Below are 26286 nucleotides of genomic sequence, written 5' to 3'. Positions count from 1 at the left end.
TCTCTGATTAATTTTGTAAAGTTTATAGGGATGGTTTCAAGGTGGCAACATGGTTGGTCTGCATTTAGGGCATCATTGTTCTTAATCTGGCCCTGCAGTGAGGCAGCCTACCTTGCTTATTATTTCCCTACCCTATCCCAATAACTCTTTTTTTTTTTTTAAAGTAGAGATGAAGTTTTGCTATGTTTCCCAGACTGGTCTTGACTCCTGGGCTCAAGCAATGCATCCACCTTGGCCTCCTAAAGTGCTGGAATTTCAGATGTGAGCCACTGCACCTGGCCTCCAATAACTTTTGAACAAATTCAGAAAATTAAGTGAGAATGCAAAGGTTTAGCTTTTCCCTTTAAACCTGCTCAGTGAAGAAAGAATTTTAAAAGTCTAGGTTATCCCACCCCCACTGTAACCCACCCTCTTATTTATTTATTTATTTATTTCCTTGTTAAGCCCTCTTAGGTAATAAAAAGTACTGTGGTCACTTTAAATAGCAAGCACGCATTCCCAGTTAGGTAACTGAAAATATTTATTTAAATATAGAATTTAGCTAGTCAATTGTCATACACATACAAGACTCCTTCCCTGTGTCTCCAGCTGGGACAAAGCTGCAGGCAGACCTTCTCCTTCAGGGAGAGGGGTGTGAGCACTTTCTTCTGTCTCGCTTTTCTCCTTATCCACTAGGAGGCTGACTCCACCTCTGACCCCTCCTGAGATGTAACCAGGAGAGAAAGGAGGGGAAGCAGGCATGGAAATCTCTGGCTTGTTTGGCCCCATTGTCAGTTGCCCTCATGCTCCCTGGGCTGGTAGGTGTTGAAAGCAGACCCTTTTTTTCATGCATAAGAGGCTGACAAGGCAGGAAATGCATTTGGTTTTTCCAGCTGCCCATCTCCTTGGCATCACAGATCCACTCCACACAAATCTCCCTTTGTGGATATCCCTTCTCCCTTCTGGGTGGTCCCTTGGGGCTGGCTATCACTCCTCTGTGACCTGCATCTAATCCATGGGAAACACACATGTAGCCTCTGGTCCAACAAAATGGAGAGGTCCCGTCCACTCCAAATGCAGTGGTCACTGTCTTTCTGCCCTGTTCCTCTGGTGGAAAGTCAGAGCCCCTCACTCCCAGATTCCTCAGGAAAGCCAACAGCTGACCCATGGGCCCACCCAAACACAGACTAGGCTCTAAGCAACCATTGATATAATTTGTCTATATTGATTTGCCTATTCTGTACATTTCATGTAAATGAAATTATATAATATGTCCGTGACTGGCCTGTTTCACTTGACATGTTTTCCAAGTTCATTCATGTCATAGCATGTAGCAATACTTCATTCTTTTTTGTGGCCAAGTAGTATTTGACTGTATGGCTATGCTACATTTTGTTTACACATTAATCCACTGAGGAGCATTTGAGTTGTCTACACCTTTTGGCTGTTGTGAATAGACTACTATGTGCATTTGTGTGTACAAGTTTTTATGTGAAGATATGTTTCAATTTTGTGGGGTATATACCTAGAAGTGGAGTTGCTGGTCATGTGGTAATCCTATGTTTAATGTTTTGAGGGACTGCCAAACTCTTCTCCGCAGCATCAGACTATTTTACATTCTCACCAGCAATGTAGAAGAATTCCATTTCTCCATATCCTCATCAACACTTGTTATGTTTCTTTTTTTTTCAGTAGCCATCTCAGTGACTGTGAAGTGGCATCTCACTGTGGTTTTGATTTGCTTTCCTCTAATAAGTAATTATGTTGAACATCTTTTCATGTGCTTATTGGCCATTCTTCTATTCTTCTATTTTTTTTACAGAAATATATATATCCAGTGTATTTGCCCACATAGTCAGGGTCTAGTTAATGGCTTATCAGTCAAGCAGGCATGAAAGAGAAATGTCTGTGAGGGAATACAATGATCAATTAAGCACCAGGATCTAGCACATCTCTTGGTTTGCTCAGAGGTGGGTGAATGTCTGCTCTTTAGCCCAGTCCTGCACATCTGCTCGGCCAAAGATGAGGTAGAAAACCAGGCCTGATATGTTAACAGCAGCTGAAAGCAAGAAGACATTTCTCCAACCAAACTCTGAATCCTGGAGGCAGAAAATTACAAGTTATTAATGGTCACCCAGTTCTTGTCCCTCTTGGTTCAGAAAGGCTTTGGCTCTGTGTCCTCCTGCTCCCTCCCCGACCTCCACTCTGGCTTCCATGGGCTTCCCAGTTGGTCCTAGAATACTCAAGTACATTTCTGCCATGAGGCCAAAGCACTGGGCATTTCCTTGGCTGGAACGCTCCTCCCCCAGATACCTATTTGTCTCACACCTTCACTTCCTTTCAGTCCTTGCTTAAATATTTCTTTTTAAGCAAGTGATTACGGTGAGTCCTTCCTTGATCATTGTAGTTAGAAATTCCACCCCTTGTGCTTTATTCTCCTCTTAGCATTTGCTAAGCATTTGCTATTCTCCTGTTACCATTCAATATATCATATATTTTACTTTCATAGATTTCTGTTTCTTTTCTACAATATAGGTTTCACAAGGGAGGGAATTGTGTTTTATTCACTGAAATAGCACGTGGCACATACTAATGTTTAATACTTATTTATTGAATGGATGAATGAATGAATAAGTCATTGAATGACAGGAGAAACAAGAGCAGTTTGAGAATTGCCATTTTAAACAACCATTTCCTGACAGTGTGTTAGTCAGTGCCTGGGAGGGAACTGAAGCTTCAAAAAAAGATAAGAGACTTGATTTCATAAAGAATACTCTTTCTTTGTTATTCTTTATTTATTTTTCTGATTTACCAGTGCAAAACCACAGGAAAGTCATTCTTTAACTTTCCTGTGGTTTTTCACCAGTAAGTGAATGGTATATGGCAGTGTTTTTCTCTGGTAAATGAAGTATATGGCAGAAAATAAGAATGCCACATACTTCTTTATTCATGTAAAGTTTATACCAGTAAGATTCTTAGGAAACTTAAGAATCTTAAGTTTCTTTAATTCTTAAGTCATCATGTAAATTAGTTTATTTTTGACTACTTTAAATGCGTCTTCTAAGATACAAGGCTGTGCAAATGTGAAAAAAAAAATGCCTCTATAGGTTTCTCTTATGAATATTCATCAGAACATTTGACCTCACCTGACTGATGAAAAATCCAGCAGCAGTAGGAGAGATAGCTCCAGCTATGTGTGCAAAGACTTGCAACAGTCCTTTGAGAAAGCCAGTGTACCTGAGAGAGAGAGATGGTACTCTATTATAACCAAGTATACCTATGTTTGAAAGTCTCAATACCCAAGAGAGGGAGGCAAACATTCCTGTGCAAACAAGGGGTTAATATCAGCTGGTCTGTTGCAACTCTGTGCTTATCTCTGGGGATGACTGGAATTGTGTAAGCCTTGGTGAAACCTGAATGAAATGTACTGACCAATGATTAGTATAAACCTGTGCTAGGGATTGGTACCCCCAAGGGGGTAACCTCTATTAACGTGTCAACATTGTTTATGCAAGATGGTCACATTGATGGTCTGCACCTGGTTTGTAAGGTTTTTGTTGTTGTTGTTGTTTTGGCTTCTGCTGTTGAGTCTGATCTTGTAACTTTTATACCCTCCATGGGTATAAAAGACCCCTCACCAGGTGAGATGTTGGCTCCCCTGAGACAAAGGCATCTCTCACATTTCTTGGTGGTTCATTATCTGAAGATGAAGGATGTCCTGTTGACTGGGACAGGACCCTGGGAGCTATATTTGGAAGTCTCAGTCAACTCTGTATTTACTGTATCAAAGACAGATATTTCTCCTGCAGTCCTGTGTCCTTTGCCTTTATTAAAGATTTTCATGAGCACACCCTTTAGAATCTCAAGAATTCTTTCAGTGATCCCACCTTAGGCAACTGCTGCATTCCTCAGCAGAGAGAGATTTGTGTGAGTCTCCCTCAGTTGACTCTGAGCATGGCCACTGACTTCTCTAGTTCATGCCCAGAAAAACTAAGTTCACTACAGTCGACCAGCTTTGAGTCTCTTCCAGGAATTATTTAGATGTAGGGTGTAGAGCTGGTGCTGACATTTCCTGCAACCTGTTGTACCTGCCACATTTTACTTTCACATCAGAGTAGACTTAGGGCTGCTAGACTTGAATTGAGTGTCTGAAAGGATGAGGCAAAAGAGGTCCCTACCGAGGAGCAATATCCAAGAAGTTAACAAGGGCTCCTGAATCACAGAAACTGCTGATGGCAGAAGACAGCACCAAGAAGGTCATGGTCATGCTGTGGCTGGTTCTGACCCAGGGCAGGGACACGAGGATCACGGATGGGAAGAGAACCCCTGGGGTAGGAGGAGAAACACAGAGTAAACTGGAGGCTGCTCTGAGCTTCCCACGTTCACCCCTGTGTCCAGCCTTGCTCTTACCAATGGCAGTGAAGAGTTTCCTGATGGTGATGAGTCTGAGGATTTTTCTGGAGAGAAGAAAGTCTGCCAGTAGACCTCCAAGGATAATGCAAACACATCCAACAACAAACGGCAAGGCAGACAGGATCCCACTCTGAGGACCAGAGATCTAGGTCAGGTGCATGTGCCCTTACCACCCCCACAATGACACAGACAACCTTGGACGGATTGTCCACATTTGTGGCTTTTCTTTATATACGCATCACTTTTAATACAAATTCCATGTTACTATAATGAGCCAATATTCTTTTAGTATGTGTATGTTCATAGCTCTGCTTGCAAAAAAAAAAAAAGAACTAATGCTCTCTTTATATATAAAAATCACCTGCAAATAAATATTTAAAAGACCAAAACCCAGTAGAAAAATAGGCAAAGGATAATAACAGACAATTTAAAAAAAGAAAAATAAGTGGCTCCTAAACATGTTAAAAGGTATCCAACTTTACTCATAATGAAAGAAATACAAAGTAAAACTATGGTGAGATATTATTTTTCATGGATCAAATTGGCAAAAACACCCTTTTTTTTGGCATGCTCTGTGCTAACACTGTGGAGAATCAGGTTCTCACAAATATTACTGGTGCTCTATTGAGGGCAATTTGACAACAAATATAAAAGTTTATAGTGCATTTACCCTTTGACTCAATAATCTCATATGCAGAAATTTACTCCACAGAGAGTTGCACAAAGGTATGGCAAATGAACAAGGTTTTCACTGCAGCATTGCTCAAAGATGAGAAACAATCCAAATACTGCTCAGCAAGGTTGTCATGTACTGATTTGAAGATTTCCATGACATATTAAGTGGCAAAAACCTAGCATATAAGCATAGCGGCATATTACAGAGTATACTGCTTTGTATAAAAAAAGTTGGGAAAATAAGAATATACATTCATGTATGCTTGCATTCTCATAAAGAAACAAAGAAAGAATATGTATAGGAAATTTAGGCCAGCCATGGTGGCTCACACCTGTAATCCCAGCACTTTGGGAGGCTGTAGTGGGAGGATCACTGGAGCTCAGGAGTTCGAGACCAGCCTGGCCAATATAACAAGACCTCATCTCCACAAAAAATTAGCCAGGCATGGTGGTACACGCCTGTGGTCCCAGCTACTCGGGAGGCTGAGGTAGGAGGATTGATTGAGCCTGAGAGGTCTAAGCTTTAGTGAGCCACGATTGAACCACTGCACTCCAGCCTGGGCAACACAGCGAGACGTTGTCTCAAAAGAAAAAAGAAATTTAAAGAATTGTCATTGGAATGGGCTAGGAGGACAGGGCAGATTAGGAACAGTAATGAAAGAAAGATTTTTCACTCTTTTTTTTTTTTTTAGATGGAGTTTCGCTGTTGTTGCCCAGGCTGGAGTGCAATGTCATAATCTCGGCTCACTGCAACCTCTGCCTCCCCACCTCAAGCAATTCTCATGCCTCAGTCTCCTAAGTAGCTGGGACTACAGGCACCTGCCACCACGCCCGGCTAATTTTTGTATTTTTAGTAGAGACAGGGGGTTCACTATGTTGGCCAGGCTGGTCTCGAACACCTGACCTCAGATGATCCACCTGCCTCGGCCTCCCAAACTGTTAGGATTACAGGCGTGAGCCACCACGCCTGACCCACTCTGTTTCAATATAGTTTTTAAAATGTTGAACCTTGTTGTTATCAATTAAATTTCTAAACTAAAATTCTATTGAATAAAATACAGTGAAAAGGAGACTCCTCTGTTGCATATAATCCAAACAATGGAAAGGATTCAGCACTCAGCTGGTTCAAGTAGTTCATTTTACAGATGAGTAAGCCAAGGCTGTCAAGGTTACGTGACTTAGTGAGAAAATGCCCTGAAGGCAATGAGAATCCAGGTCTCTTGACTTTTTAGCCTGGAAAGCTTTGCTTTCTGGTCACAACTTGTCTTTCCATTCATTTTCCCATCTTCCTCTCCCTCAGCCTTGGCCTCTGAGGGTCAAGCCCACTCAGCCTCACACCAAAGACAAATCATTCCCAACAGCCAGCCTCAGGAAGTCTATTGCTTAGCACTGGACTCCTGCTTATCTGGTGTCCCGATCCCCTGGATTAAGGTTCTGGTTTAATTTCTGGCCCTCCTCCTCTTTGAAAAGACGCAAAGCCAGTCCCTCTTGGGGCTTTCTAATCTCAGTGCCTGCAGCCTGCTTGCATGCAGATGCTGACTACTGCTAAGAAGGTCAGCTCTCTGTTGGCTACTTAGCACATTTTCACCAGAGGAACCCAGTCAATATGAGAAGGCTTCTTCCTGAGTAGAGTGAGAGTACAAGAGTAACACTGGCTTTGTGAACTGTCACTAACACGTTATGAAATCTGATAGCCACTTTTAAGACATCCATCCAGCAGGAATTGAAAGGCTCCTGTCAGCCATTCAGAGCATCTCTCATCTCTCTATTTTATGAAAATTCAGAGAGCTGTACACATATACACACTTTTCTTTCTCTATGTTATACTTGAATAAAAATGAATTTTTAAAACGAACATTACTCCACAGATGTCTATGTAAGTCTTATTTGGGACTTTATGTCCTATTAATGTCTTATTTTCAGCATATGTTGTTTATGTTTCTCTGTCACAATTTTCTCAAAGGCAGAATTTGTTTGGTTAATCTTTATTATTCATGCTGCCAGCAGAGCATCTTGTTTGCAAATTTTGATTGGATTGAGTATAAAATTTTTGCACAGGGCCCTTAAATATGATAAATATGAATAGTATATGAAAATACTATAATAAAATATGATAGTATATGAAAATCAAACTAGATCCATATGTATCATCCTCCTACAGTAAGTAGTGAACCACATTGAGATCAATCAGAATACAAATTAACTAGATTGCATTTCCTATATGGAGGTCCTGCTCCTAATCCCCCAATTTTGTGATTGTGGGGCAGACGGAGGATTATATATGAGCTCTCATTATTTAAGCATTTAAACAGAAGATCAGAATGAGCTTTCTCTATACTTACGTCTCTGAGGTTGGCTTGAAGTACCGAGCTGATGTACGTTGGTGTGTATGCCATAATGGTATAAAAAAGCCAGTATTCACAGAAATAAGAGACTAAAATGGCCCAGAGTGGTAAGGATTTGATCATAGCCCTAATGGGAAGAGACCAGCCTGGTGAACAGTCCTGGAAGAAAGCATACATCAATGTCCCCTCCATCAGAAGGCAGCTCTCTCTATTGCACTCTTCATCTCTGAGACATCTAGAGGGACATAGAAAAATGTCAGAGGAGTTCCTCAATGTACCTGCTGAGCCAGTGAACTCACAATGTATCTCCTCTCACCAGCACTGATAAAGGGATGATTCACAGGATCATCATAAATGAGAGGAAACCAGAGAAGACAACAGGCACAGCCAATTCCTCCTAGGAAAAGGGGATCCAGTTAGCATTGAATGGATTGAAGTACTTCTTTCAGTTTGACTCTAAGATGATTCCTGTGGTTGACAGAGTGACTGGCCTCAGTACTCCACTCTTCCTGGCATCTATCCCTTGCATGGCCCTATCATAGGGGTAGGGTACTTCCTCACCACTTGACTTTGGCCTTGGCCACACAACTTGCTTTTGCCAATGACATGGAGGACTTTCAAGCCTAGGCATTAAAAAGCATTTTTTTAAACTTATCCTCTTGGGTCTTGCCCACTGCTATTGGAAGACTATGCTCCAGCTCATCCATTGACCAAGGCAGATGACAGACACAGAGAGTGGAGCTACCCAGCTGTCCCACAAAGAACCATGGGAATAAATCATTATTGTTTTAAACCACTGAGTTTTGGGAGGTTTTGAAATGCAGTATTATTAAAGCTATAGCACCCTTACAAGTTAGTAGCGTGTTTGCCCCACGTGCTTGAAAATGCCCTCACCATTCACGTACCAGTCAGCATCCCTCCTGCTAGCCATGCTTTGCAGAGTTCCTTTCATCATTAAACCTTTCCATATCTATCTCTTATCTTCCTCAAAGCACATAAGAGTGAGCAGCAGTACATTATGTGAAATTAATTACCCAATTTGTAGACATGAAATGATCCTCAGCAAAGACATTTTTTCTAATATATACATTATTACAGAGTTGGGAATTTAACATTATCAGTATTGAGTGGCAATATGGCCCATCTTCAAATTCCCTTTTTAGAATCTTAAGAAATCTTACGAGCTCTCTTTATTTGGCTAGCATGTCATTTACAAATTCCTTCACAAACATCATACAGAAGCCACTATACACCAGGCTTTTTGCTAAATTTTGAGAATATAAAATGGCAAAGACACAATTTTGCCATCAAGGAACTTAATCAAGTGGGGAGGGATAGATATGAAAATTAGCAATGTTGCACATTGGGGTTGGAGGATGTTAATATTATTCAACAAATATTTAGTGAGTTTCTATTGTGTATATGCTCCTTACTGTTTCTCGAAACCATAAGCACAGTAAGATTTTCTTGTTGTTTGAATAATTTTTGTAACCTGCCCTTTGAAAGTTTTCATGATAAAAACTTTGAAGGTTGGTATGCTATGGAATCATTACATATTTTATTTTTGGTGAATATATTGACCTGATTTTACAGAAACCCTTGATCTAACAGGCCTGTCCTCTAATGAACACACTAGTGGGACTATAAGGAATTACCATAAACAATTTAAGGGTGGGATTTTGGAGAATGTTTCAAATATTAAACAAACTTTAGGTAACAGCACCTAGGCGGATTCCAACCACAGCTCCATGAAGGTAAAACTGTAATGTAGTAAAATACTGCCTCTGGAACTTTCCACGTGTCTTTGGAACCTTTCTGCAGCATCTCTCTGTGTATTATGTCCACTCCTGAACCTCACATAATCTGCCCTGTCCTGCAGTCTCCACTAGTTGATTCTCTACTCTAATTAGTATTTTACCTATGATTAGGTCACAGTCACACAATTTTCTAGCTATGATATTAGATTGGTGCAAAAGTAATTGTGGTTTTTGCCATAATAACTGGAGAAATTTTAAAGAATATATTAAATTTAAAAACATGACTAAAATGTAGTCTGACTAAAATAACATTTTCTTTTTTTTTTTTTTTTTCTCTTGAGACAAGGTCTCACTCTGTCGCACAGGCTGGAGTGCAGTCGTGTGATCTCGGCCCACTGCACCCTCCACCTCCGGGGTTCAAGTGATTCTCCCACCTCAGCCTCCCGAGTAGCTGGGATTACAGGCATGCACCATCACACTCAGCTAATTTTTGTATTTTTAATAGAGACGGGGTTTAACCATGTTGGTCAGGCTGGTTTCAAACTCCTGGCCTCATGTGATCCACCTGCCTCAGCCTCCCAAAGTGCTGGGATTACAGGCATGAGCTACCGCGCCTAGCCTAAGATAATATTTTCAACATTTTATGAAATAATGTGCTCTGAATTCCTTTAGGTCAAATTTAGAAGCAGTAAGGAATGTTATGATGCCTCTAATGTCATAAGATTATTCTAGCTACACACTCGGGCTGCTGAAACTTAAATGTTAAACATAGTTGGCTCTGAGCACTACCAGCTTTAGCCATGTAAATATCCATATCTATTAGGATTTGGTTAACCATAGATAAATTGCATCACAGAATTCTCTGTCATAAAAATTGGAGATTTGAAAAGTACACTCACCAAAGATATAGAAGACATAAGGCCATCCTATGGTCTGGCAGAGGAGACCACCCACAAGTAGAACAATGAAGGACCCCAACATTGACCCTGAACAGAAGAGACAAGGATGTTCTGGGTGAGAGGACTCGTCTTGGGGCTCTACGTGCTTTCTACAATGCTGAGTTGCACAGTGAGTGAAGGTATGAGTTTCAAGCCAAACTATCTAGGTTCAAATCCTGCTCCTTCACTTGGTAACTATGTGATCTTGGACAAGTTATTAGTCTATTTGTGTCTGAAATTCCATATGTGTGAAATGGAAGTAATTACATATAGCTGACTTATAAAATTATTTTGAGGATAAGATGAAAATATGTGCAAAACACAAGAATGTTTGGCACATAGTAAGCGTTCAGTTCATTCAGTTACAATCAAGTAAGGCAGTATGGGGTAGTGCTTTAAGGCAAGGACTATGAAGACACAGTGATTGATATATAAGATCTTGGTTCTGTTGACAGGACTTTGCTGAGTTCTCTTGGACAGTGTATACAAAGTGGAGTTTAGGGTATCAGTTACCTGATCCAGCAATGGTGGTGAGTTGACTCCTTTCCAGTGGGGGAGCCCATTTGACCCAAATTGAATACTGACCAGTTAATACCATAACCTGGGGGGAAAAATTCCATTCCTGGAGATCTGTGGTCATTCTGGAACCTATATTCCACTTATACCTGGAAAACATCTTGGTACCTGGGCTATGCCTTGTACAATCCGGAGGACAATGAGCAAGGCCACTCCCGCATTAGCTGCCAGTGGAATGAAGAGGGTCAGGAATGAGGAAATAAACAAGCCAGCACCAACCACATACTTGGCTCCAAATATTCCAGCCACATAGCCACTGGGGATTGGAGCCAAGAATGAGCCATAGTTGAGGGAGCTGAGGATGATTCCCTGGATTTCAGGACTCCAGTCATATGCAGGGGCCTAGATGACAAAGAGAGTTACTGTTTGTCTTTGGTTGAAGAATTGACAGTTTTCATTGTGAAGACTTGAGAGGCAAAAAATAATTGGCAGTTATCTTTCTTTTCACATTTCTCCAGTTCCTCCAATATACCAGTATCATGTATTTAAAAACGCTAAATATATGCCCAACATACTCTTTCCACTCACCCTGACACAATTAACCAAAAATTAAAGTATAAGAGAGTTCGTAAAGAAACAAAGCCTATAAAGAAGAAAGCATCATAGGCAAGGTAATAAAAAAAAATACGTGGAAGGAAGAAAAAGCAGACAAATCTGTGAAACATATTTTGTAGTGATTTTCATCATTGTAGGGGAAGAATTTTTGTCCACTAAATGGTAAAATGTTTCATTTATTCTAACTTAGTCCCTGGTTACACTCACAGACACTAAGTAGGGATGCAATCCCCTTAGATACTTATTATGTTCTTTATTCCTTTCTTTTCTTTCGTTTTTTTTTTTTTTTTTTTCTTAAGACAGAATCTCACTCTGTCGCCCAGACCGGAGTGCAGTGGCACGATCTCCGCTCACTGCAACTTCTGCCTCCCGAGTTCAAGCAATTCTTCTGTCTCAGCCTCCAGAGTAGCTGGGATTACAGGTGCCTACGACCATGCCTGGCTGATTTTCATATTTTTAGTAAAGATGCCTCAGCCTCCCAAAGTGCTGGGATTAAAGGTGTGAGCCACCATGCTCGGCCTGATACTTAGGTACTTGTGCCATTCCTGGCACATAGTACATGTTCAGTAAATACTTAGTGGTTAAATGAATCTCACTCTTTTATAAGATAACATTTTAAGTCAAATTATTTGAGTCAAAGAAAGAGTCCAGAGTCTCATTAAACTTACCATTGCTTTAAATTCTTTTAGAGTTTCATTCCAGTAGTCCTGGGAGTCAGTAGAGGGCCGTTCTGTGGAGGCATTGGGCTGGCTAGGTGGGGCTGTGTTGTTCACCATAGCCGGGATGGCAATGCTCAAGTTCATTTGTTGGGTGTAAATTGAAAAATTACAGAGCTGCAAGATGAGGGCCAGCCCATGTCGGACTGAACAAAAGCCTGAGAGGAAAAAGGCGTGAAAAGTCACAATCAGAATGCTTTTGTCCCACTCTCCCTAAGTCTGGAAGAAGGAGAAGACTGGTATCTGTCTGAGATGCAGAAATATAGGGAGAGCAGACGTTCCTCTGTAGCTGTGTAGTGGACTTCTGTCCCCCTGGGATGTAATGGGGGAGGTGGCTCCCTCAGAAGTATTTCTCAAAAGAGACTGGAAGAATGTGTGGAGTTGGTCAGAACAAGCATTAGGGGAGACCTTTTTAGGCGGGGCTCTGGGATGAGCAGATTAGAATGGGAATGGGAAGAAATGGATTTACAGAAAGAATTGGCTGGGAGCAGTGACCGATCGGATATGGACAGTGAGAGAGAGGAAATTGCTGGAAATGACTCCCAAGTTCCCTGCTTGGGCAGCTGGGATAGCTGGAAGTGCCATTTATAACCAGGAAACATGGAAGATTAGCTTGTCTGGGGCTGGGGAGAGATGAAACTTGAAAGATAGGCTATGGTTAGATCATAGAAATATTTAAACTTCATCTTAATACTATAACCTATGCTTACACAAAATTTGCTAGTGTTCTATAGGAGCTCTGGGGATATCCCTGTGGTTGAGTCCAAATACATTAGTTTGACAACAATGGGAAGAATTCATCCACTGTCCCTGCAGAGAAATCCCAGAGGTAATGAATGATCACAAGGTATGAAGATGCCATTTTCTTGGCTCCTGAAAGGGAGCAAATGCTCTTGGAATGGACAGCATGGTTTCATTTTGTGTAGCAATGCTCTTGCTAAGTTCCAGCTCTTACCTTTGGTTCAACTCTGAGAGCATTTAGTTCCCCACCCCCAATCCAGCCAATGCACCACCCATGAAAATCTACATTGGAATTTTGATCAGTCATATTGATATGACAGATTAAATTAAGAAGGATTGCCACATTTGTAGTATTGTCTTCTAGTCAAGAAGGGATACCTACCCATGTACGAGTACTGGTCTTTTACTCAGTCCAAGGTGGAATTTTATAGTTATCTTCAGTTAAGGCCTTCACAAATTTTGTAAATTACTTTTTTATTGTGTAACTGTTCTTTTTCCTATCATATTCATCAGCTTTTCCCCCATTGAGTTTTGATTCAATAAAGAAAGACAAATTAGGTACAAATAATGAAAAATATAGTTGATTATGTTTACTGTTTGCAACACTTATTTCATTCTCCTGAGTAATTTAATTCACCAGCATTTTCAAAAAAATGGACAAAGCAGGAATGGTAAGAATGGGCACCTCAGCTATATTTGCATTTACTGAGAATGCTTCTCACATTGCACCATTAGGTATGCTGCTAGTTGCTGGTGTGACATATCCTTTAATTATATTAAACTACTCTGTTCCTACTTTTAAATATTTTTATGGGGATACATAAGTTTTATAAAATGTATTTTAATCTTGGAATCAGACACCTGCATTCCAATTCCAGATTGTGTGGTCTACTTATAGCTGTGTGTTCTGGGACAAGGTACTGAGCTCTCTGTGGCCCCCAAATTTTGCCTGAAAAATGAGATTAATAATAGAGTCTACCTCAAGGCACTGCGATAACAACTGAATAAGTTTATGTAAGTTTATTATAATTATAATAGCCTACCACCTTTGTATTATTGGGATGATCTCTTCTTATTCTTAATAGGCTATTACAAAATTTAAAAACATGTTGTATTTTTTCTAGCACTTTAGCTAGAATTTTATTTAGTGTATATAGTTGAGCTTAAAATGTTTATGTATATATGTGTGTGTTACTTTTTGCTGTACTAGCTTTGATTTTTTTAAAAGTTATAAGCTTCCATCTCAATCTATGATCTGAAATGTTTTAGGTACATAGCCATTTTTCTTAATAAATTTTTAATTTTAGGACAGTTTTAGATTTATAGAATTGTCAAGTTCCTCTATATCTCACACAAAATTTTCTCTGTTATTAACATCTTATGGTGCATTTGTTGCAATTAATAAACCTGCAGTGATATATTATTAACTACTAAAGTCCACAGTTTATTCAGATCTCTTAGTTTTTAACTAATGTCATTTTTTCTGTTCCAGAATCCCATATAGGGAGCCACATTACACTTAGTTGTCATGTCTCCTTGGGCTCTTCTTGGGTATGACACTTTCTCAGACTTACCTTGTTTCTAAAATGTATTCTAAATACCTTGTAGTCTAAAATGTCTAAAGACCTTGATAGTTTTGAAACGCACCAGTCAGGGGTTTTGTGAAGTGTCCCTTAATTGAAATTTGTCTGATATTTTTCTCATGATTAGACTGGGATTATGTGTTTTTGAGAGGAAGGCCATGGAGGTAAACTGTCATTCTCATCACATCATATTAAGGCCACACACTGTCAACAAGACTTCTTACTGTTGAGTTGATCTTGGTGCCCTGGCTTGAGGTAGTGTTTGTCAGGTTGCTCCACTGTAAAATTACTCTCTTTTTTCTTTTTCTCCTTTTAATTTTTTGTATGAATTAATATGTAAAAATGTACTCTGGAAGAAGTCACAAGCACCAGTCACACTTAAGGAGCAAGGAGCTAAGAAGGTAGAGTGCTATATGAACTATTTGGAGCTCTTCTGCACAGCATAAATAGGAATTTTCTTCTCCTTAAAAATCTTATATAATTTTTCTAGTGAAACTACTAGAATATATTTGTTTGTTTCTGTGTTTGTTTTAAAAGGAATAACTTTTTGACGATTTTCTTCGTTTCTTAGATGTTTTTTGACATGTATAATTTTTTCTTTATTCATATTTATAAATTAGAAACAAAATGTATAATTCCTAGAAATAATAATTTCTACAAAATTATAATTAAATTATATTTAAAATATTAAATGTTAATAAGTTAATTATGATTCTGTAAAGTTTTTATAATTATAAATTATAATTCCTAGAAAATCATTTACTTATGTACTTTCCCTATAATTAGCATATTATACATTTTCAGTGCTTCTGTCTCCTATTTTCTCATAATTGCTTGTATTTAATCTCTCTGCCTGATTAATCTGAGTAGTGGATTGTTTATTTTATTGCCATGAATAGCATCATTTTTATCAAAGAACCAGCTCTTGCATGTATTTTTAATCCAATTTTTTCATGATTTGAGTTCACATTATTTTCTATATTTAAGTTGTCTATTTCATTTTTCTATGTAATTTCCTTGAAGTTGTAGGCTCAGTGAATTGGATGTTTAATTAACTAGTTTTCATTTTTTATTACACAAACTTTGTTTTCTTCCCTTTCTCTAATCTGTCTTCTTGCTGCTGCTAATTCCATTTTAATTCTGCAATGACATTTTTTTCCTCCTTAGTTTCCTTTCTCATCTATATTAGGGACTTCTTCCCTATTCTTCTGTTGATTTACTTCCTACACTCTATGTTTTATTATTATTATTGTTGTTGTCATTATTGAGAACTCTAAGAAATTGAAGATGAAAATATTCCTCAATTTCCCCGTAATAACATAAGCACAGCAGTGTGATGTAAAAGCTAACAACAGCTCGTTTGAATCCAGTGCTACCTCTTTGTGCCTGGATGATTAAGATGTGTTACTTCATCCCTCTGTGCCTGAGCAGGCTCCTACAAAATGGGGATGATGCTAGTAGCACTTTTCCTGAAGGATTGTTGTGAAAATTCAATGAATTAATACACACAGACTGCTTAGAACAGTGTCTAACATAGAGCATGCACTCATTATGTGACAGCTCTTATAATGAACTGTTATCTTTCATAAGTGTACCTGTCGATTTCTCTTTTATCTAACACATGCCTTACCTTATTCTTTCCTTTGTGCAAACATATTTACGTAGGTTCCTTGTAGTCCACCCCTACAGCCTTGGACTATAAAAGCCAGTCATGTGTGACTTTGTTCTCACATTTTGAAACCCCTGCACAGGGCCACCCATGCTGGTTTGAGGCCCAGCTATGATGTGGTGGTGTATGTGGGTGGGCTGGTGGCAGTGGGTGGGGAGGAGGAGGTAGGGAATTATTTCACCAATTCAAGGGAAGCTAACTACTGTACCATTTTAATTCTGCAATAACATTGTATAATTTGAGAGAGAGCCTTCCAAATTTCCAAGTTGATTTCTGCAGTTACTCATATTTTCCTCTGCTTTGTAGCACTGGCCCCTGATGCTAAATTGAAGATCAGAAAAGCCAGTGAAGCGTGAGGGGAAAGCTGCAGGATGTGGACCCACGCACGCTTCATCCAGCACATCCCAGCACTGCAGACCTTTGAGGGGCTCATGGGGTCTGTGGTCTGCCCAGCTTCTGGACACTGCCACTCCAAGCTGAGGAGCACAAGCTGAAGCTCCACAGCATCCTCTTTGTTCTTCCTATAACACTGCACCATGCCTCAAGCATGGGAGTTTTATCAGCTCTTGGCTCCTCTCTCAATTTCTTCCAAATTGTATTAAATCTGTCTGCGAGATTTGGAATTTGTAGTGTGTGGTAGGAATAATTTCTTAGTTTCAATCTAGATGGAAGTACTTTCTCAAAGTGTTGTGCTTGTTTTATTCATTTCCATGGCTTTCAGAAGGGGATGCTGTTGTAAATTGGCCTTCAGATGGCATTCTTCCCCATGGTGGGGGGCAGTATATCTTTCCTGCCGGCATTTGATATGGAGAAAGGATACTGTCCCTGACATTGTTCTCAGTGCCTTTCCCGCCCTTCTCTGGTCTCCACAGTAACAGAGGGACAAATATCTGGAAGCTACAATCCTCAGGATTCCATTCAGATTCCACAAATGAGGGCATTCTGGCACAATGTGACAGGCTGAACTGAACGAGAAACCACTATGCTCTGGAGGCAGCTGCAGGTGGATAAGCGGGGATCAGTCATGCTAGACATGGGATTTCTGCCTGTGACTTTGGGGTGTCCTCCTGAAAAATACCCACTTTGTGATGCACATGGCTGGGATCGTTGGCAGTGTCATGTCCCGGATTTTCTGAAAGTAACCAACCTGACTTTTGCTTCCCTAGCCTTCCAACATCTGTGGAATCTTCCAGTCCCCTATATTAATCTTCTTTCTTCTGAGAAATACCTAGATTTGCTGTTGATTTTGTGATATAACCCTGACGGATACAGAAGCTCATGGACTTCTGAGGGTAAAGGGGATCAGAAGGTCAAAGTGATGTCTGTCTCTAGCCTGGCCCCAGAAATCCCTAACTGAGCCTGATAGAGAAAAACTACTGATCTTCAGGCAGAACCTGAAGGCCCAGCTTTTTTCACTCAAGGTTTCTGGGTTATTGGAACAGTTACTTTGTGTAACCAGGTGACCAGATAATGGGGGAGGGGGCATTTCTCCACATCCCATGGAACACCTGGATTCAGCTCACTGAGTGTCTTAGAAGCACAGCAAAGACATCAGTAGCCGTTGGGGATGGGGGTACTGGTACCCAGAGAAAGCCCCAGCAGTGCCCTGGGAGTCTAATACAGAAGATCCAGCCGTGCCTAGTAAGCATGAGCCAGAGAAGGAGATGAGAGGAAAACTGATGTTGGACACCAACTAACAAAGCAATCTGCAAGGTTTATTCCTAAGCATTTGTGAGAAATACTTGGATATACAACAAAATAACTTGGTAAGGCTTGGAGGAGTAGCTGGGGTTCTGCCTTATTAGGTAGGATGAGACTGCCAAAAAAGGATGAATGTTAGTAGCATGATGCTGTTTGAAACAACAGGCCGGGGTAAGGTGGGTTACAAAGTTGTTGTCCGATATAGCTATAGCCCGGAGTGGTCACCAGAGGACTGGGTGGCATGGTAGACCAGATGTTGTAGGAGACTATAGAAGGAAGCAGAAAGACCATAGGAGTTCCACTTTAGACGAATTATAAATGAACTTTCCAATAACTGCCCCAAAGGTGGGCTGAGGAAGGGACACTATGTGAGTGGTAATAATGAGCTCATAAATGGCAGAATCAGGATTGCAAACTCAAGCATTCTGATTTCTGACCTGTGATTTTACCCAGTATGCCATACTGCACCTTGGTAAAATTTTACACGTAAGTTCTTCGTATTACTAATTTTGAGGGAGAGATAGAATGATAGGATAAAAGAATTTGGCCAATGGTATAGTCTAGTAGACTCTGAAATCCTTAGAAACAGATGAGACCTTCAGCCGAGACTACTGGAATAGTATTCGTTCTGGGTCAAGTGGTGTCTAGTTGTAGGATGAGTACTAACATGCACATTTCCTGATTTCCTCTGTGATGGACGAGATTAGGAGAAATCTCTTGAAGATATGCATAATTCTTAACAGACAAACTGGCTAAAATGTTAAGTATTACAAAGCATTCCATCTTGGTTAGTGTTTTGCCTTTTAAAGGCATTATCTTATGAAATGACTATAACCTTTAAAGAATTAATGGATAACATAGTTATAACTCATTAAGCATTTAGGGTAAAATAAGATGTTCTACAGTTTCCCTTAATGCATATTATAAAAAGCATGATGTTGTAATATAGATAAGAGAAAGGAAGACATGGTAGAAGCAAAAAGCCCATTTTGGGGTCGGGGTCAGGTCTGGATTTAACATGAGCAGAGAGATCTAATAGGACATGTCTTGGACTTAGAATCAGACAAGCCAAGGTTGGTTTCTATATTTCCTACTTAGAACCTGTTGTGATTTATTTCCCTCATCTCTAAATAATGTCATGATACCTGCCTGTCTAATATACCTTCAAAGTTTCTTATGAGAAATGAAATAATTATCAATAACAATGTATAACCATATAGAATTATTGGCAATTGGTGGTAGCAAGGAAAATGATGTGTATCAACAAAAGATGCCACAGATCCTAGTTTTATTTGGTACCACAAGTTAAGGTGCCACAGATCCTAGTTTTATTTACTACCGGATTACTGTGCATGATTTTACCTTTCCTGGGGCATTCCTCTTGAGCCATGTTTAAATTGCCATCACTGGAAATGTCCCCCGCTGTAGCCTTGACATCTGGTCCAGTAGACATTTTGGTTCTCTCTTCCTAGGGACTGGCATTTACTTACTGAAATAAAAAGAATACAAAAGCAAATACAGGGAGAATTTTATATGATACTACCCCAATTCTTTCTAAGAACTAGGAGCAAATGTTGCTCTATAAGAAAAGTGGTAGATTAGGGTTTATGAAAACTAATTTGTCATCCTGGCTCTATCACTAACCAATTGGTTGCTCTTTGAAAGGTCACAGTTTACCTGGGTCTTAGTATCTATATCTCACAAGTGAGGAATCTGGCCTGGATTACCTTCATAAATTGTAATATCCTTCCTAGTTCTGTGTTCCCATGTCTCTAAATTGATATTAGTATCAAATGGCCATGAAAACTTGACAACCTTATTTGAAATTTCATCTAGGAGATTCCAGTGGATTAAATTACCTGAAAAACTATTATAAACACCTATACATATTACATAAAATATAGCAAACACCCTTTTACATAGCTGCAAAGACAGTAAGAGATATCTCCACCGAGTTAGATGTCTGCACTAACTTCAGTGACCGTGAGACTGGGGCACAGAAGTATCAATTTCAGTGATGTGGGGGCCTGAGATCTAAGCCCCTGTGGGGATGAAGGATGAAGCCTTAGGCCCATGCCAGGGAGGCACTTATAAGGGAGATTCTAATATAGAGTCAGATGCCTCACAGGGGTTCAAAACTTGGTTAAAGAGGCTCTTCCCCTTTCAACAATAACAGTGACAACCCTCTTTGTCCTGAGTTGTGGTTTGAAAATAAAGTACTTCACCTGAAATCTTTGAAAGTTCATAGCTAGGTTATGGAGAATTGAGGGTTGGAATTCATACTGTCTTCATTGTCTGAGAACTCATACCCAGCTAAAAAACTGACCAAAGAATCAAGCCCAGTCTGATTCACTCAAAACAGATTACACAGAATTACTGCAGATGAAGCTCTATATATTATGAGCTCAAAATAAAAAATTATAAACACTCAAAGAAGTGATCCATCCAAAACAAGTTTTCAGACTCAATGTGTAGCAAAATTAAACTACTGAGAACTTCCAAAAATAGAATAAACTGACAAAGACATTACGTAAGTGTGCTTTAAATAATTGAAGAAATAAAATATGGACCCTAGAACATAAAAAGATACCAAAAGAATAGGCAGATTTAAGAAAGATACTACTTGAAATACAAAAAACATCAGGCATTAAAATTTGAAACTAAGTGACCAGACATAGCTAATGAAAGAATTAGCAAAATCAAAGGTAATGAACTATGTAAATTGTACAGAATAAAGCTCAGTGAGATGATGAGGGATGACAGCAAAGTTAAGAACCTGGAAAATGGAATGAAAAGGTCCAATGTATGTTGAATAGGACTTCTAGGAGGACAAAATAAAGAGAATTGAGAAAAGGCAATACTTTAGGAAATAACGAATAGGAATTTTTCAGAATAGATGAAACCACAAAATTTCTCAGATTCAGGAATCAAAATGAGTCTCAAGCTAGAGAAATGAAATGAAATCTACACCTAAACATATTTAAGGATACTGCGGGACACAAAAAGAACAAAACCTATTTATAATAATAGATGCCATAAAAGATCACTTATAGAAGGGGAGAAATTAATTACAGCATTCTATCAGATATGGAGTAGCATTTGTTCAACTTCTTCAAGCTAATAAAAAAATAAAATGCAGTAAATTGGTAAAAAGTAGGAAACTATTGGAACAATATATGAATATAGATTAAGAACAAACATGGGAAAATGTGCTTCACTTTGCTATCAAGTACATGGATATTAAAAGAACCAGATCCTATTATTTCTTACCTATCAGTTTTCATAAACATTTCAAAAGACTGTGATCACCAAGCTTAGGCAAAAATGTGGGGAAGTGAGCTATTGTTTGAGGGAGTCAAGCTGCATCCTCCCACTTGTATTGCTGCTTCATGGTGTGTACCAGAGACTAATAGGCACAGCCACACAGAATAATATGTTTCAGGACATTCCTTAAAGCAATATTTGTAAAAGCAAAAAGTCAGGAGCTAACTAATGATCATTTAATATTTGCATAGTTAAATGCAGATATTTTCTGGAATACTATACAGCTATCAAAGAATTGGATACATATATAAAAGCATATAAAGATTTAAAAGACAGGTAAACAACCAAGTATCTATAGTCTTCAAGAGACTCACCTAACATCTAAGGATTCACATAAACTTAAAGTAAAGAGGTGGGACTAGATATTCCAAGCAAATGGACACCAAAAGCGAGCAGGAGTAGCTATTCTTTTTTTGTTTGTTTTTTGAGATGGAGTCTCACTCTGTCACCCAGGCTGGAGTGAGGAGTAGCTATTCTTATATCAGACAAAACAAACTTATAAGCAACAGCAGTTGAAAAAGATGAAGAGAGACATTATATAACAACAAAAGGACTAGTCCAACAGGAAAATATCACAATCCTAAATATATATGCACCTAACACTGGAGCTCTTAAATTTATAAAACAATTACTACTAGACCTAAGAAATGAGATAGACGGCAACACAATAATAATGGAGGACTTCAGTACTCCACAGACAGCACTAGACAGGTCCTCAAGACAGAAAGTCAGCAAAGAAACAATGGACTTAAACTATACCCTAGAACAAATAGACTTAACAGATATTTACAGAACACTCTACCCAACAACTGCAGAATATACATTCTATTCATCAGCACATGGAACATTCTCCAAGACAGACCGTATGATAGGCCACAAAACAAGTCTCAACAAATTTAAGGAAATCGAAATTATATCAAGTACTCCCTCAGACCACAGCGGAATAAAATTGGAAATCAACTCCAAAAGGAACTCTCAAAGTTGTGCAAATACATGAAAATTAAATAACCTGCTCCTAAATGATCATTGGCTCAACAATGAAATCAAGATGAAAATTAAAAAATTATTTGAACTGAATGACAACCGTGACATAACCTATCAAAACCTCTGGGATACAGCAAAAGCGGTGCTAAGAGGAAAGTTCATACCATTAAATGCCTACATCAAAAAGTCTGAAAAAGCACAAATAGACAATCTAAGTTTACACCTCAAGGAACTAGAGAAACAAGAACAAACCAAACCCAAACCCAGCAGAAGAAAAGAAATAACCAAGATCAGAGCAAAACTAAGTGGAAATTGAAACAAACAAACAAAAAATACAAAAGATAAATGAAACAAAAAGCTGGTTCTTTGAAAAGATAAATAAAATTGCCAGACGATCAGCGACATTAACCAAGGAAAAAAGAGAGAAGATCCAAATAAGCTCAATTCGAAACAAAATGGGAGATATTACAACCGATACCAGAGAAATACAAAATATCATTCAAGACTATTATAAACACCTTTACATGTATAAACTAGAAAACCTAGAGGAGATAGTTAAATTCCTGGAAATATAAAACTCTCCTAGATTAAACCAGGAAGAAATAGGAATGTGCAAAGGAATGGGGAGGGCAGGAACGGCCATGCAGGAGTTGAACTTTGTCTCTGGTGTTTACATGTGTTACAACAATAATGTAATTTGAATTATTACTGTAATTAAAAATAAATTTCAGGGACACAGGCAGGCTGAGATGAAGAAGGTGAGAACTTTTTTAGAGACAGTTGCTGGTATTCTCTGTCAGGTGTTCACACTCACTCCAGGAAAGAAAGGAGGAGGGCACTGCCCCATCACTTCAAGTCAAATTATAGGAGCTGCCTGCAAGGGGGTCATTCAAGGAGCTTGACACATGTCCCCTATGCGTGTGTGCATGTGTGTGTGTAAAGGTGAGTGACACATGCCTCAGAATCTAAGGGCATGAGGTGGTCACTCTTGGTCTGAGGCTGCAGAGCACAGCAAAGGTATACACCACACTGGAGGTTGTGATACGTTCCACGGCAGCAGGGGTGAAGATGCACAGGTAGAGACCAGCAGGTCCCTTGTGAACCAGATACGGATGACTCAGGAAAAATCCAGTTTACAATCTCTTAAAATGAGAACTGTCTGGAGAAGCCACATGACCCCAAAAGACAAGGCGGACTGCCTGATGCCCAACACCTGAGAAAGGAACCCTAACTGCTGAGTTAGTGAACACATATCACCCCTGACATGGGAGGAGTGGTGGATGCCCCTAGTGGGGTACAATAAAGGATTCAGCATTGAACATTCATCCAACCCAGAGACCACCAATGCCAGGTCACAAGAGTTCCAGCTAAGAAAAACACCTCCTGCTTCTTGCTTCTAACTCCCTACCCACCAGCCCTGGAAAGATCAGAAGCCACAGCTAGCAAGAGGAGTGAGAGGAGTTGCTGACAGAGAAAGGGATCAAGAAGCCAACCAAACGATCCCTTCCCTCCCCAGGCCAAAACTGGAGCAGCGGGTTGGGGGGCAGGGGAAAGAAGGTATACTTTTAGATCAAGTTTGGAATTTTCTGGTTTTCATTGGACTGGACTTGTTAATTACAAAATGAGATTATTTGAAGACTACAAATAAGCAATAAATCTATTACTACTGAAAATGGTGGGAGAAGTTACAGCACGAAGCAGATATAAAGTTACAGCACCAAGCAGATGTAAAGGAATAAAATGTAAAGGGATAAGCAGTAGGTGCTGGTGAAATGAAATGATTTTCCACATGCTCTCTGTGAAGGACTATTCTTATTAATATAAAAGAAAATAGACCTGATCCTTTGGTGCTATTGTGTTTAAAGATAAGTGGAAATGTTATATAATGTCACCACTAAAGTTGGTAAGTAAGCAACTGACAGAGAAGTTGCCTCAATGATGTCATTCAAAACCACAGATGTTAGACCATGGAGCCCTCTAGTCTGCACTGGAATTCGAAAACACACTCAAAATTGAATTGAAATCCAAACGAATACTCATTGGCAAATGGAATGGTTCTGGTAACTCTGAAAAGAAACTTGGTAGAACAAGGGGACTGAATAGTCTGCTGGAAAAATAATTTGCTTATCATTTATTTTCACACCTCAGGGCAATTAGTTGAATTGAAAAAATCATATCAGTCACAAGAACTAAAGACATAGCTTTCAGGGTAACATTTTTTTCCACAGGCTATACCCACACAGACTCTTCGAGTGTTCCAATGTCTAAGAGTTCACTGGCCACAAGTTCATTCATTGATTCAGTAAACATTTATTGAATCAATGAATGCAATGTTGTGCTTTCATAGCTCCATCTCCTGCATGACTGAAAGATTTAGTTCTCATTAAATTGCCCTCTTCTTGTACTTATTATAACCATAAATCAATTGCCAGTTTTTTCAATAACGGGCGATAATGGTTTTGCTGGCGTTAATGAAAGCAGTGGGAACAGACAGCCAAGGGTGAAGGGAGGACAGTGCTGTTGTGGGGCAAGAGATGCAGGCACGGACAGTACACCTGCGAGAAAGTTACATCCCAGGACGGGCACATATGAAAAGAAAGAAGTAAGAATGCCATATGGTATGAAAAAAACAAGAGTAGCATTGACAGCAACTAGGTCATTAGCGTCAGGAGAGGAGGGCAAGCACTCTGCCTAGTCTAACCACTTTACCTACTGTGGTTGTGTGAAATGGTTATATTTGAGCTGAAATGGGAACACTGAGAAGGAGGCAGCGCTGAGCAAGAACATTCCAGGCAAAGGAAGCAGCAAGTTTGTCACGTTTTTCTAGGCAGAAGGTAGTCCAACATGGCGATGCAGAGTGAATGAGGAGGTTAATGGTGGGAGATGAGATCAAAGGGGTGGGCAGGGGCCAGACCATTTTGGGTCCTATAGGCCTGGTAAGGGGACTGGATCTACTATGGCCACTGTGTGGCACATGGGCTATAAAGGACAAGATTGAGAACCAAGAGACTGAACAAGAAGCTGTTTCTTCACCTGTACAAGTGTTGATGGTGGATGCGCTAGCCTAGCTGTGGTGAAATAGACCACCTTCAGGACCTGTTTTGGAGATATGCCACTAAGACTTGCTAATGAGGTGTATATGGGAATGAGAGAAAGGGAAGAATCATCAGAGACTTCTAGACTTATGGCTTGAGCAAATGAGTGAATAGTGTTGCACTCAAAGAAGTTGGGGGAATGAGCAGGGAGGGCAGCAGATTTCAGAGGAAAAGCAAGAACTTTATTTTGGACACTTGGGTTTGAGACTCCTGTTAGACCCAGAAAGGAAGATTGACAGGTAAGTTTTGTGTCTGTGAGTCCATAGCTAAGAACAGAAGGGCTTTGGTAGAAATATAAATTTGTAAGTCATCAGCCTTATCTATTTATTTTGAAACCAGGTAAATGAGGAAAAAAACAGCAAAGAAATGGAGCCAGCCATTCTTATATCAATTTCTCATCAGTTTTTCTTGCCAAGACTGCTTGTGTCTGTTCTTTTTGGATTCATATGCATCCTGTTCCTCTGCTACTTATCAGTTCACTGTAGAATGAGACTTTTCCTTAAGGTGCTGTGCAGAGCTACTAATAGCTCAAATGTCATCTTATGTGGTCTCGGCACTGAACATTTTTCCTTCTTATGAGAAACAGCCCATGGCTCTTATTCACAGTTTGCAAATAAAGCCCTCTGCCCTAAGCTCTTCATTATTAACTACTTCCCAAAGCCATATTAGATTTCATTTATTTTGCTTTCCCATAAATTTGCTGGAACCAAACCAGAACAGTTTGGTTTTGATTAATTTTTTAGGTATGATGAAAATCTTCCTCTCTGAGCATTCAGTATTGGCACTTATTGTCTCACTGTGGATTTGATCAATGCTTAAAAAATTAATGTATTTCACAAAAACAATCCAAATATATCAGTTTCTCTCTCTCTCTTCCTCGCTCTCTTTCTCTCTTCCTCTCTCTCTCTCTCTCTCTGTGTGTGTGTGTGTGTGTCTCTGTCTGTCTGTCTCTGTTCAGCTATACTTTTAGAAAATTTCATTCTCTTGAATTTATTCCCTGTAGTTCCAGGGCTCTTAATGCAACATCCCTTCTCACTTACCAGAATTATCTCAGGACACAGGCATTCTCTTCTCCACTCCCACAATCTCTGCCCCCAAACAGCAAATTAAGCTGCTCTCTAAAGGAAACAGACCCATTCCCATCATCTCAAAAGCAGAATATTAAGGGTAAAAGTTTGAAAGCTAACTAACCTGAGGGAGGAAGAGTGCAGGATCCTCATTCCTTTCAAATAAAT

At 39.5% G+C, this 26286-nt stretch overlaps 1 protein-coding gene across 2 annotated transcripts; it reads right to left on the bottom strand.

Annotated features, from left to right (window-relative positions):
- Nucleotides 1–1828: 1828 nt before the first annotated feature.
- Nucleotides 1829–26286, bottom strand: SLC17A4 (solute carrier family 17 member 4). 2 transcript variants are annotated; one of them, XM_003263234.2, is made up of 13 exons: nt 26243–26253; nt 19011–19137; nt 12665–12764; nt 11907–12112; nt 10792–11025; nt 10621–10708; nt 10069–10155; nt 7691–7809; nt 7410–7571; nt 4390–4522; nt 4158–4305; nt 3126–3216; nt 1829–2078 (listed from the first exon to the last, which is right to left on the bottom strand). In XM_003263234.2, exons 4-13 carry the CDS (start codon nt 12039–12041, stop codon nt 1944–1946), a joined length of 1332 nt encoding a protein of 443 aa, XP_003263282.1. In that variant the 5' UTR covers nt 12042–12112; nt 12665–12764; nt 19011–19137; nt 26243–26253; the 3' UTR covers nt 1829–1943. The 2 variants fall into 2 exon arrangements, with proteins under 2 accessions (XP_003263282.1, XP_003263281.2); XM_003263233.3 differs by lacking the exon at nt 12665–12764 and having other exon boundaries at nt 26243–26286.

Source organism: Nomascus leucogenys, chromosome 8 (assembly GCF_006542625.1).
Source record: "Nomascus leucogenys isolate Asia chromosome 8, Asia_NLE_v1, whole genome shotgun sequence".
In the NCBI taxonomy this organism is placed as follows: domain Eukaryota; kingdom Metazoa; phylum Chordata; class Mammalia; order Primates; family Hylobatidae; genus Nomascus; species Nomascus leucogenys.
Note: the sequence above shows the minus strand (reverse complement) of the source record. Positions and strands in the feature narration are given on the sequence as shown.